Here is a 12,558-nt window from a genome sequence, read left to right as displayed (position 1 = left end):
AAAAAAAAAAAAAAAGAGAAGTGGAGACAGGGGAGAGTGAGACAGGGAAGGCAGGAAAGCCACAAAGTGGGGGCCTTCTCAAGCTGGTCACCACAGTGGGCAATGGAGGTTTGAACCCGCCAAGCCCTTCAGAGGGGCTATGTAGACTGCGACAGAAGAGGGGAGTGTTTGCCCATGGATTTGATACCCTCTTGGCCAAGGGCTATCCCATGGAGTATATTGCATTTCCATGATACTCGGATGTGGGGACAAGGTTTGTTCTTGTGGACTGTTTTTTGTTTGTTTGTTTGTTTGTTTTTTTCAGATGGAGTCTTGCTCTGTCCCCTGGGCTGGAGTGCGGTGGCACGATCTTGGCTCACTGCAACCTCCATCTCCTGGGTTCAAGCAATTCTCCTGTCTCAGCCTCCCGAGTAGCTGGGATTACAGGTGCACACCACCACGCCCAGCTAACTTTTGTATTTATTTTTCTTCTTCAGTAGAGACAGGGTTTCACCATGTTGGCCAGGGTGGTCTTGAACTCCTGACCTCAAGTATCCACCCATGTTTACCTCCCAAAGTGCTGGGATTACAGGCATGAGCTACTGCATCTGGCCTGTTCTTGTAGACTTTCTATGCAGAAAGTCAGAGAAGCTGGGCCAGGGTGGCTGAGGCAAGGTCCCCGCAGGTGATACCTGAAAGAGGCAGGTTGCCTCAGCAATGACTGCAAAAAGGTGGGCAGGATGTGAGTGGAGGGTGGAGCAGAGAAACCTGAGATGTTCAATACCAGTGCTGCAGATTCCCTTTCCTTACCCAGAATAGGACGGGGATGATAATCCCTCATGGGAGTCATCATGCAAATTAGCAGTCACACGGGGAAGCACTGAGTGCAGTGCTGAGCAGTGGCCACTCAGTGGATAAAATATAACTAGAAAGGCTTCTTTTGCTTGAGCTCCACTATTTTTTTTTTTTTTGGAGATGGAGTCTTACTCCATCACCAGTCCGGAGTGCAGTGGCACGGTCTCGGCTCACTGCAACCTCTGCCTCCTGGGTTCAAGCGATTCTCCTGCCTCAGCCTCCCAGGTAGCTGGGATTACAGGCACACACCACCATGCCCGGCTACTTTTTGTATTTTTAGTGGAAATGGGGTTTCACCATGTTGGTCAAGCTGGTCGTGAACTCCTGACCTTGTGATCCACCTGCCTCGGCCTCCTAAAGTGCTGGGATTACAGGCATGAACCACTGTACCCGGCCAGAGTTCCACTATTGTTTTAAAGCATCATTCAATAATCAATATGTCAACATGTGCATAACATTTTGATAACATGCGTTGATTCTAGAGACAGTACAAGTTAGAGCAGTACTCAGGACGATAGTCTGTTAGCTAGTCTTCACTTTCCTAAGATGTTTCTGACAGCCTGTAGACATGTAGGCATAGCTTGTTTTATTTCATTCCTTTCATTTATGTAATATGGACTGAACTTTTCAGTGATAGAAAATATCTATGAAAATTATTACAATGCCTATGTCTATAGACAAATGAGTTAATAAATTTAGTGTCCAGATTGAGGTCTCTAAAATGCAAGTCTATAAAGAAGTGAGGGCAGAGAACGCAGAACATTTCCAGAATTTTGTAATAGACATGAACCTTTAAACCACAGAAGGACTGAATTTAACATTTTTAAAAACCTAGAAAAAGAAAAAAAACAGCTGGGAGCAGTGGCTCACGCCTGTTCCCAGCACTTTGGGAGGCTGAGGCAGGTGGATCACGAGGTCAGGAGTTTGAGACCAGCCTGGCCAATATGGTAAAACTGTGTCTCTACTAAAAATACAAAAATTAACCAGGTATGGTGGCAGGCACCTGTAGTCCCAGCTACTCGGGAGGCTGAGGCAGAAGAATTGCTTAAACCCAGGAGGCAGAGGTTGCAATGAGCTGAGATCATGCCACTGTACTCCAGCCTGGGTGACAGAGTGAGACTCTGTCTCAAACACACACACACACACACACACACACAAACCTAAAAAATAAAAACCCTAAAAATGCTAACTATCTGACACAGTCCAGTCCTTACTATTTTCACAATCTCCTTTTGGTTTTCCCCCACATTCACAATGAAATTGTGATTTAAATTTCATTTTAAAAGTGATTTTAAAACATTCCAGAGAATTTTAGTGTTGACACATCTTTATTGAGGGCCATTTCATTTATACTTTCTTATGTAATCATCTAAACAACTCAGCACAGAATACTGGGACTCAGAGAGGTGGATTCATTTATCCAAAGTCACACAGCTAGGACGTGGAAGAGCTGAACTAGGAGCTACGACTTCTGGCTTAGGTCCAGGCCCCTTTGCGAGATTGCTTCTCTGCCTTTGGGTCTTGCATCCTCTATTCTGGGCTTCCATCCGCATGCCAGATGGCTCTGTTCCTGGAGGCTGACCATTGCCAGATGCTCCTGGCTGACATGACCTAGAAGAAGCCAGCAGGCTCATAATTTAACCACCCCCGCCTGCCAACTGGGAACTGGCCTTGCAGTCGTCCTGGAAGCCATTCCCTGACATTATGTTTTATTGCAGTTCATGTTTATTCCAGCTAATGCACATAAGGAGTGGCTCCTGCAAGGCACAAACTGAATGGCTCCTTGCTCAGAGCCGTAAGGGCCATGGTGGGAGCTGGCGGGGAACCCAGCACCAGTCAGGCACCTTTGCTGCCTCTTCTTTGCCAGTGAGGGTGGAAGAACTGATAAGAGGATTGAGTGCACAGTCCAGGAGCTGAGAGTTTATAGGGCAAGCCACTGGGACCTGAGCGCAGCCCCAGGAGTGGGTCACCACACAAAGCGGTGAGCAGCATTTTGAGGCTCTTCTAAAGCCTCCAGGAGAAATCTGGGTCCAGTCAGGAGATAGAAATCACACAGTGGGTTAAGCTGGGAAAGTTTACTTTAAAGGATTACTGACCCTGATGAAAGAGCAACTGTAGATAGAAGTGAACTCCATAGGCACCTAGGGCTGAGGGAGGGTGCCGGACAAGCTTGGAAGGGGAAGGTGAGGTTCAGCACATCAGCTAGGAGAGAAGGTGGCTGATGTCCGCAGGCCTCATCTGGTCTGCAGCTGCAATAGGCCGCCTCCCAGTGCAGGTGAGGAGGGCAACCTGCAACGCGTGGCATGGGCATGGTGGGAGTCAGGGCAGGCACAGGCAGGAGGCCTCTCGAGCACTGAGGTCCCTGTGCAGGGACTCTGGGTTCCTTGCTGGGAGGGCTGTGGAAAGGTTATGGCCAGGCTGTGGCTGTGAGGTCACAGAGGAACTTCGCTCTGGGTCCGTGGCTGGGGCAGGACTTCACCAAATGTCCTCACAGTCACACCGCCTATGGACGCAGGACAGGAAAACTGCAGACCTTCTTCCTCCCACGATGTCCCTCCAGCGCCCTCTACTGAGATAGTTCAATATCGTGCTCACTTGAACGCTCTTGTTCTTCAGACAGCATGCGTGGAAGGGTGCACTCAGCTCTGAGAGGCAATACGTTTATAACTGACACACCTCCTCAGCACAGGATAGAAGAGTTCACAGCTGCCATGGCCTTGGAAGACATGGGTTCAAGTCCCAGCCACACCACTTAGCTGTGTGACCTTGGGCATGTTACTTAACCTCTCTGAACCTCAGTTTCCTCATTTGCAAAAGGGGATATTAACATTCATTTTCAGGACCATTATTTGAAAGTAGTGAGTAGCAAGCACCCAGCACAGTACTGGCTCATAAGAGACACTTAATAAGTAGTAGCGATAGTTAAACTTTATCAGGTACTGTCTGCAGTCTCTTTCTGTCACCCAGGCTGGAGTCCAATGGCACGATCTCAGCTCACTGCAGCCTTCGCCTCCCAGGTTCAAATGATTTTCCTGCCTTAGACTCCCTAGTTGCTGGAATTATAGGCATGCGCCACCATGCCCGGAGAATTTTTGTATTTTTAGTAGAGATGGGTTTTCAGCATGTTGGTCAGGCTGGTCTTGAACTCCTGACCTCATGATCCACCCACCTCAGCCTCCCAAAGTGCTGGAATTACAGGTGTGAGCACCGCGCCCAGCAACTCTTATATTCTGAGAGTTGAGACAATGAAATTTGAATTGTCCTGAGGCAGAGTCTGCAGTGATCCAAGAAAAAGTACAGATGAAAGGAAACCAGCTCAGTTCAAGGAACGTGCTTAATGCCCCGATTTTGAAAAATTGTCCTGGCAAGAGTTTGCCACATCGTATAAGCCTCTGCACATTGCAGGAGGCTGGGGAGGCCAGGCAGCAGTGGGCTGCTCCTAACAGCCTGGGTGTGTGTTTTGGGCCTAAGAGAGAAGGCATGGCAATGGGCGAGGCAGCAGCACAGAGGGAGGCTACTGATGGTTCTGCCACCCTGTGTACAGGAAGGGAGTCACTCTCTCTTACCTCTCCCTGGCAGCACAGAAGAACAGGGAACCTCGGCCACCCTGTCCCTCTCCTCCATGGGCAGCACCAAGTCCCTGCCAGAGGTGTGTGCTGCCTGCACAGGGGGAGACAGGAAGCAGCTGGTACTGGTCTCAGGTTGGTCTAAGGAACCTCCATTTGACCTAGTGAATCAGTCCCCGCCCTGGATACCCTCCTAGGCCAATGCAACCTTTAGAATGAAGAACAAAGGGGTTTCCTCACCCCCACAGAACCTCAGATAGGGAGAAGGAGAGGCAGGGAACGAAATAAAATTTCCAGGACTCTTCAGGAGCCATTGGGATTGTCCAAGAGACTCTGGTTTCTGCAGCAGCCCGGAATAAACCCATTTTCCTTCTCGGCTATGAGGACTTTGCCAGATTATGATTTCCTTAAGGGCATGGACCAACTGTGTGTGTATGTGTGTGTGTAACATAGACTAGCCTATTAGACAAACTTGTGTCTTAGACACCTTTTATCTTGAGCACCTAGCACAGCCTTCTACTCAATAGGTGCTCCAGCAATGTGACTGAAAGGATGGATAAATAGCTCTGTGGATTTGAGGCTAGGGATAATGAAAGGCTGCCATGTCCCTGGGGCTACTCCCATTTGCCCCTGGAGTTTGGAATGCACATTGAGGATGTCCTCAGTTGCCTATACATTTTGGCTTATGAGACTTTCTTTTTTTTTTTTTTTTTAAGACAGGGTCTCATTCTGTCACCCAGGCTGGAGTGCAGTGGCCTGGTCATGGCTCACTGCAGCCTTGCCCTCTTGGACTCAAGAGCCATCCTCCTGCCCCAGCCTCCTAAGTAGCTGAGACCACAGGCTGCACCACCACACCCACTTAACTTTTTAATTTTTTGTGGAGATGGGGTCTCGCTATGTTGCCCAGCCTGGTCCCAAACTCTTGGCCTCATGCAATCCCGCCACGTCGGCCTCCCAAAGTGCTGGGTTTACAGGCATGAGCCACTGTGCCTGGCCAGCTCATGGGTTTTAACTACTCACATGGTGCACTCTAGACTGAGGGATATCCTAAGGATGGAGGACCCACCCACCTCCAGGGCATTAACACTTTTAGGGAGGCTCGTTGAACAACTGCAGCCACAGAGGCAGGGGTGGAGAGGAGAGAAAGGTAGAGGAGAGAAGCTGGCTCACCGTGGGCAGCAGGGCTGTCTGGCCCAGCCCGTACCTGAGAGCTAGCTGAATGTTTTCTTCAGCTCCTTCCAGGGAGAATCTTTTTGCAGTACTATAATTTGTTGAAGCCAAACCCCAGGAACTCAAACAAGGTACTCTGATTCCAGAGATGTGAAAATGTAAAATAATGTGTGGCTTTGATGAAATGTGGTACAACCAGAGGACTAAGACTGCTGTGGGGATCCTCCCTGCCTGAAATCTAAATTTAGGAGAGTTGAGCAAACAAATGATCAAAGGCAGAACATGTCTCCCTGACCCTCAGCTGCGTAGGCGCCCCGGCCTCAGGGGATGCGCTGACTTTCCTCCCACTGTCCTGAACACCGGAGAATCCTGAGCGGGGAACAAGTTGCTCAAAGGGCAGAGAAGTGACTCAGAGGTTCAGCAAGAGAAAAGCCCAGTGTATTAAGCGTGTCTTTTTATTCTGATGCTTTGCTGTCTGGGCCTTGCAAACACTGGAGGGACTGCCCCTCCAGTTCCTACAGATAGCAAAGGACTCGCGTGGGAGCACAGCTTTCATATGCAAACCAACCAGTCCACAGCCTACACCCTGTGACCACCTCCATCTGGCTCAAATTCAAGGCCACTGTCCCCCTGACCTAATCACCCCAGGGCCTGGTACCGGACAATTAGAGAAAATGCCTATGACCCCAGAGCCTGCTGAAATTATTCAAACTCCCCAATCCTAAACCTGCTTACCTGCCTGCCCTTTTCTTCCCATAGAAAGAATAAAGGCTCTTTCCCACACTTTCCCCTGGCACCCTCTTCCTCTGGAGCAACCCTGGTGCTTCCCCAGGTGGCCTCCTGGGCTTAGTGTGGTCCCCTTCCTCTTGGGATCTGTGAGTACAACAACTTGTAAAAATGACTTTTGTTTAGAGCAGTTTTATGTTCACAGCAAAATCGAGAGAAAAGTACAGAGAGTTCCCAGATACTACTGGCCCCTACACATGCACAGCCTCCCCGATTATCATCGTCTCCCACCAGAGCAGTTGTTACAGCTGATGAACCTGCATCACATCACCCCAGGTCCACAGTTTAAATTAGGCTTCATTTTTGGTGTTGCGCTTTCTATGGGTTTGGACAAATGCATAGTGCCATGTGTCCACCATTATAGCATCATACACAGAATTCATTGTCCTGAAAGTCCTCTGTGCCTCACCTCATCATCCCTTCCTCACCCCAAAACTGCAGATCTTTTTACTGTCTCTATAATTTGGCTTTAACTTGCTTTTCAGTGACAATTGCCTCCTGGGATGTTGGCCTTGCCATACCTGAATACTCATCAAATCTGCATTTTATTTGTTTTTGTGTGCATGTGATGGGTTTTTTTTGGGAGGTTGGAGGGGAGGACAGGGTCTCACTCTATGCCAGGGCTGGAGTGCAGTGGTATGGTCACTGCTTACCACAGCCTTGACCTCCTGGGCTCAAGTGATCCTCCTGCCTCAGCCTCCCAAGTAGCTGGGACTGCAGGTACACATCACCACACCTGGCTAACTTTTTGTATTTTTTGTAGAGATGGGGTTTCACCATGTTACCCAGGTTTGTCTTGAACTCCTGGGCTCCAGTGATCTGTCTACCTTGGCTTCTCAAAGTGCTTGGATTACGGGTGTGAGCCACCATGCCTGGCCTAACTACATTTTAAAACAGCCAAGCCTGTTCCTTGTGGCTATTGCCTCATCCTCGTATTCAAGAACTGCTGTGAGATCATAATCCTAAGCAAGAGTAGAGACGTGTAGCACACTGTGATCACTTACTGTCTAACCAGTGCTGCCCACCCGCTTCCCTTCTGTATGGCGCACCGCCCCCACCCCAAACTCCTGCAGGAACTGTGCGCACACTGCCTCTCCGTTCTGCAAAACTGGTCTCAGAAAGGAATCAGGCAGAATATTTCTACTGAAAGTATAAAGCTTAATATGTTACTTCTTACAAGAATATTTGCATATAACAAGGGAAAAAACCTTAAGTCATGCCGTACATTTTTATCTTTTTTTTTTTTTTTTTTTTTTAAGAGAAGGAGTCTCCCTATGTTGCCCAAGCTGGTCTTGAACAGCTGGGCTCAAGTGCTCCTCCTGTCTTGGCCTCCCAAAGTGCTGGGATTACAGACATGAGCCACAATTAAATTCTTTTTTGTTGTTGTTGTTCTTGAGACAGAGTCTTGCTCTGTTGCCCAGGCTGGAGTATAGTTGCACAATCCCGGCTCCCTGCAACCCCTGCCTCCTGGGTTCAATGATCCTCAGCCTCCGGAGTATCTGGAACTACAGGCATGTGTCACCACACCCGGCTAATTCTTGTATTTTTAGTAGAGATGGAATTTCGCGATGTTGGCCAGGCTAGTCTTGAATTCCTGGCCTCAAGTGATCCTCCCGCCTTGGCCTCCCAAAGTGCTGGGATTTCAGGCATAAGTCACTGTGCGTGGCCTCTTTTTTTTTTTTTTTTGAGACCGGGCCTTGCTCTGTTAGCCAGGCTGGAGTGCAGTGGCAGGATCATAGCTTACTGCAGCCTTGAACTCCTAGGCTCAAGCAATCCTCCCACATCTGCCTCCCAAGTACCTAGGACTGCAGATGCTTACCACCATGCCCAGCTAATTTTTCATGAATTTTTAATTGTTGAAATTCAGACATCTAAGAAGATGCTGAGGACTGTCTCCATATTCCTGAAATTACAGCTCACCTATTCACAAATCAGCCCTTCTAGTGGAAATTAATTAAAATCTTATTTGATTTTGAATACCCTACTGTAAGGCAGGCACATTGCTATGCAAATTTATTATTTATGAGGTTTTTAATTATGGGATTGTTCAAACATTCGCAAAAGTAGAGAGACCACAATGAACTCCAATGTAGCCATCACTCAGGCCCAACCGTTATCAACACAGTCCAATCAGTTTTTATCTTCCCTTCTCTGACCCCTACCCCATCCCCAGTCCTTATTTAAAATCAAATCTCAAACACCATATCTTTGGGAGCCTACTTATTTATTTAGTTAGTTTTCAGAGTTTCATTCTTGTTGCCCAAGCTGAAATGCAATAGTGCAGTCTCAGCTCACTGCAACTTCCACCTCCTGGGTTCAAGCAATTCTTCTGCCTCAGCCTCCCAAGTAGCTGGGATTACAGGAGCCTGCCACCACACCCAGCTGGTTTTTTGGTATTTTTAGCAAAGACAGGGTTTCACCATGTTGGCCAGGCTGGTCTCGAACTTCTGACCTCTGATGATCTGCCTGCCTCAGCCTCCCAAAGTGCTGGGATTATAGGCATGAGCCACCACGCCCGGCCGGCAGCCTATTTAAATGTCATCCTCAACATAGCCAATCCTTGGGCCATTTTTTTCTTACAGTAAAATTTTGTCTCTTTCTTTTAATGCAGTTTCTACATGGAATCTGGACACTTTGGCCTTCCAGGAACTGAAGTCCGAGCTAACTGAAGTTCCTGCTTCCCGAATTTTGAAGGAGAGCCCATCTGGCCATCTCAGAAGTAGAGAGGGAGACAACGGTATGAAGTTAGGTTTCTTCCCTTTTGTGCCCACATGGTCTTTATTCATGTCTAGTGCTGTGTTTCAGAGAGTCAGTATAGGGTAAATGCCCACCCACAGGGGAAACGAACTTCCCTGGGAGCAGAGGGAGGGGAGGAGAAGAAGAACAGAACTCTCTCTCGCTCTGTTCCCTGTGTCAGAGCAGGTCTGCAGGAGCCAGCCTTTCCCTAACAAAGCCCTCTATCCCATCACCCACGCTCGGGAGGCTGGGCGGGGCTGCACAGGGCAAGATGACAGATGTGTTGATTTCACCCCTTGATTGTCATGTAGAATTAAGTATACTTGAGAAGTTACATTTTTCAGTAGCGCTGCCTTCGTATCTTTATTTTAGGGACAGGTGTACACCAAGCACCATCTCAGCCACAATCTGTTGCTAACAGTATGTTTTCTGAACTTTGGCCACTTAGGAAAAGTACAGTTTGGCTCTCTTCAAAGTGTTCCCTGAAAGTCCAACTTTATGACTAATACTGTGATTTCCGGAAACTTTGACTATGCATGTTATTGACAATGATTACTGGCACTGAAGGGCATGCATGCAAGTAGTGGTTATAAAATATTTAAAACACGGTTCTCTAAGATATGAGCAGCAAAGTGTTTCTACCTTCTATGAGGAAACCGAAGGTGCCCATTAAAAGTAGAGAAATCTGGGCCAGGCATGGTGGCTCACTCCTGTTATCCCAGTGCTTTGGGAGGCTGAGGCTGGCGGATCACTTGAGGTCAGAAGTTCAAGACCAGCCTGGCCAACATAGTGAAACACCGTCTCTACTAAAAATACACAAATTAGCCAGGCATGGTGGCACGCACCTGTAATCCCAGCTACTTGGGAGGCTGAGGTCGGAGAATTGCTTGAACCCAGGAGGCAGAGGTTGCAGTGAGCCGAGATCACGCCACTGCCCTCCAGCCTGGGTGACAGAGTGAGACTCCGTCTCAAAAAAAAAAAAAAAAAAAAAGGTACAGACATCTGTTGTGATTCTGGTAACTCTAAATTTTCAACTGTCTCTTCACTACATTAAAAAAATTATTTTCTAAACCAAATTAGCCAGGAGTGGTAGCAGGCACCTGTAGTCCCAGCAACTCAGGAGGCTGAGATAGGAGGACTGCTTGAACCTAGGAGATCGAGGCAGCAGTGCACTGTGATTGCACCACTGCACTCTAGCCTAGGTAACAGTGCAAGACCCCGTCTCAAAAAATAATTATTTTCATGTTTATTATATTAAAATGATGTATGAAATATGTGACTCACCAGATCGGGCTCGAAAAACTTTGTTGTATGGAGATTATTCTTATGAGTTGATTTTTCTCTCTCCTATCTTATAGTAATGAAACAAACCAGGCATGAAAGTCACAATAAGTAATACAATGAACACCCATGAGTCCCTGCTCAGCTTAAGTAGAATATTGCAAATGCAGTTGAAGCCCTCCGTGCAACTTTCATCCTTACAACTGATACTGAGTGAATTGTACTTTAAATATTTATAGCTCCCACTCCCATGCATGCCCCTCAGTGGTAGCAATAATTGTCAATAACATGAAACACAGATTGATCACATAGCATTTACCACATATTTACTCTATACCAAGCACTTAACATACATAATTACATTTAAAATTTACAACAGCCCTACTACCCAAAATACTATTAGTATCCCCTTTTACAAATGCAATAACTGAGGTGTAGAGAGCTAAGTAACTTACTGAAAGTCACACAGCCAGTGGGTGGCAGAGCCTGGCTTTAAACCCAGACGATTTGTCTCTAGGGCTCTCACATCTATGGCTCTGCCAAGCTTCCGCATGATCACTGTGTTTGGAAAGATTATGAATTAAGTGGTGCTTCGTTTTCTTTTTTGAATTCACCAGGATGTGGAGAACTAGTTTGGGTAGGAGAGCCTCTCACACTGAGAACAGCAGAAACAATTACTGGCAAGTATGGTGTGTGGATGCGAGACCCCAAGCCTGCCTACCCCTACACCCAGGAGACTACATGGAGAATCGACACTGTTGGCACAGATGTCCGCCAGGTTTTTGAGTATGACCTCATCAGCCAGTTTATGCAGGGCTACCCTTCTAAGGTTCACATACTGCCCAGGGCACTGGAAAGCACCGGTGCTGTGGTGTACTCGGGGAGCCTCTATTTCCAGGGCGCTGAGTCCAGAACTGTCGTAAGATATGAACTGAATACCGAGACAGTGAAGGCTGAGAAGGAAATCCCTGGAGCCGGCTACCACGGACAGTTCCCGTATTCTTGGGGTGGCTACACAGACATTGACTTGGCTGTGGATGAATCAGGCCTCTGGGTCATTTACAGTACCAATGAGGCCAAAGGTGCCATTGTCCTCTCCAAACTGAACCCAGAGAATCTGGAACTTGAACAAACCTGGGAGACAAACATCCGTAAGCAGTCAGTCGCCAATGCCTTCATCATCTGTGGCACCTTGTACACCGTTAGCAGCTACTCCTCAGCAGATGCTGCCGTCAACTTTGCTTATGACACAGGCACAGGTATCAGCAAGACCCTGACCATCCCATTCAAGAACCGCTACAAGTACAGCAGCATGATTGACTACAATCCCCTGGAGAAGAAACTCTTTGCCTGGGACAACTTGAACATGGTCACTTATGACATCAAGCTCTCCAAGATGTGAAAAGCCTTCCAGCTGTGCCAGCAATGGCAGAAGGAGATGCTCAGGGCTCCTGGGGGGAGCAGGCTGAAGGGAGAGCCAGCCAGCCAGGGCCCAGGCAGCTTTGACTGCTTTCCAGGTTTTCATTAATCCAGAAGGATAAACATGGTCACCATCTGACTATGCAGGAATTGTAGTCTGAGGGCATAGACAATTTCATATAATAAATATCCTTTTCTTCTGTCAGCATTTATGGGATGTTTAATGACATAGTTCAAGTTTTCTTGTGATTTGGGGCAACAGCTATGAGGTACAGTAGTTTCTTCCTGAAAACCATTGCTCTTGCATGTTACATGGTTACCACAAGCCACAATGAAAAGCATAACTTCTAAAGGAAGTAGAATAGCTCCTCTGGCCAGCATCGAACATAAGTAAGATGCATTTACTACAATTGGCTTCTAATGCTTCAGACAGAATACAATTGGGTTTCACATAACCCTTTGCATTGTGAAATAAAATTTTCTCACCCAACATTCTCTGCCTTGAACTTTGTGGGAATCTTTGCTTAAGAGAAGGGTACAGATTCCAACCATCAAGTAATTCTTTCAGGTTGGGAGACGTGATTGCAGGATGTGTGTGTAACTGACAGGCTTGTGCCTGGTTTTGAGGTGTTGCGCAGGATGACGCCAAGCAAATAGCAGCATCCACACCTTCCCACCTCCATCTCTTGGTGCTCTTGGCACTACCTGAGTAATCTTTCCATCTCTCCCCTGAACGCACCCTCTATTCGCCCTAACTCCACTTCAG

General features: G+C 47.5%; 1 protein-coding gene across 1 annotated transcript in view; it reads left to right on the top strand.

Annotated features, from left to right (window-relative positions):
* Window positions 1-12,282, top strand: part of MYOC (myocilin, trabecular meshwork inducible glucocorticoid response) — a 16,522-nt gene extending 4,240 nt beyond the window's left edge. The window contains exons 2-3 of the mRNA XM_011962297.1: window positions 8,968-9,093; window positions 10,991-12,282. Of these exons, the coding sequence (XP_011817687.1) occupies window positions 8,968-9,093; window positions 10,991-11,775 (911 nt within the window). The 3' untranslated portion in view covers window positions 11,776-12,282. The remainder of the gene's footprint in view (window positions 1-8,967; window positions 9,094-10,990) is intronic.
* Window positions 12,283-12,558: the final 276 nt, after the last annotated feature.

Source organism: Colobus angolensis, unplaced genomic scaffold (genome assembly GCF_000951035.1).
Source record: "Colobus angolensis palliatus isolate OR3802 unplaced genomic scaffold, Cang.pa_1.0 Scaffold59, whole genome shotgun sequence".
NCBI classification, from domain to species: Eukaryota; Metazoa; Chordata; class Mammalia; order Primates; family Cercopithecidae; genus Colobus; species Colobus angolensis.
The sequence above is the reverse complement of the archived record's forward strand: the minus strand, read 5'-3'. Positions and strand labels throughout refer to the sequence as shown.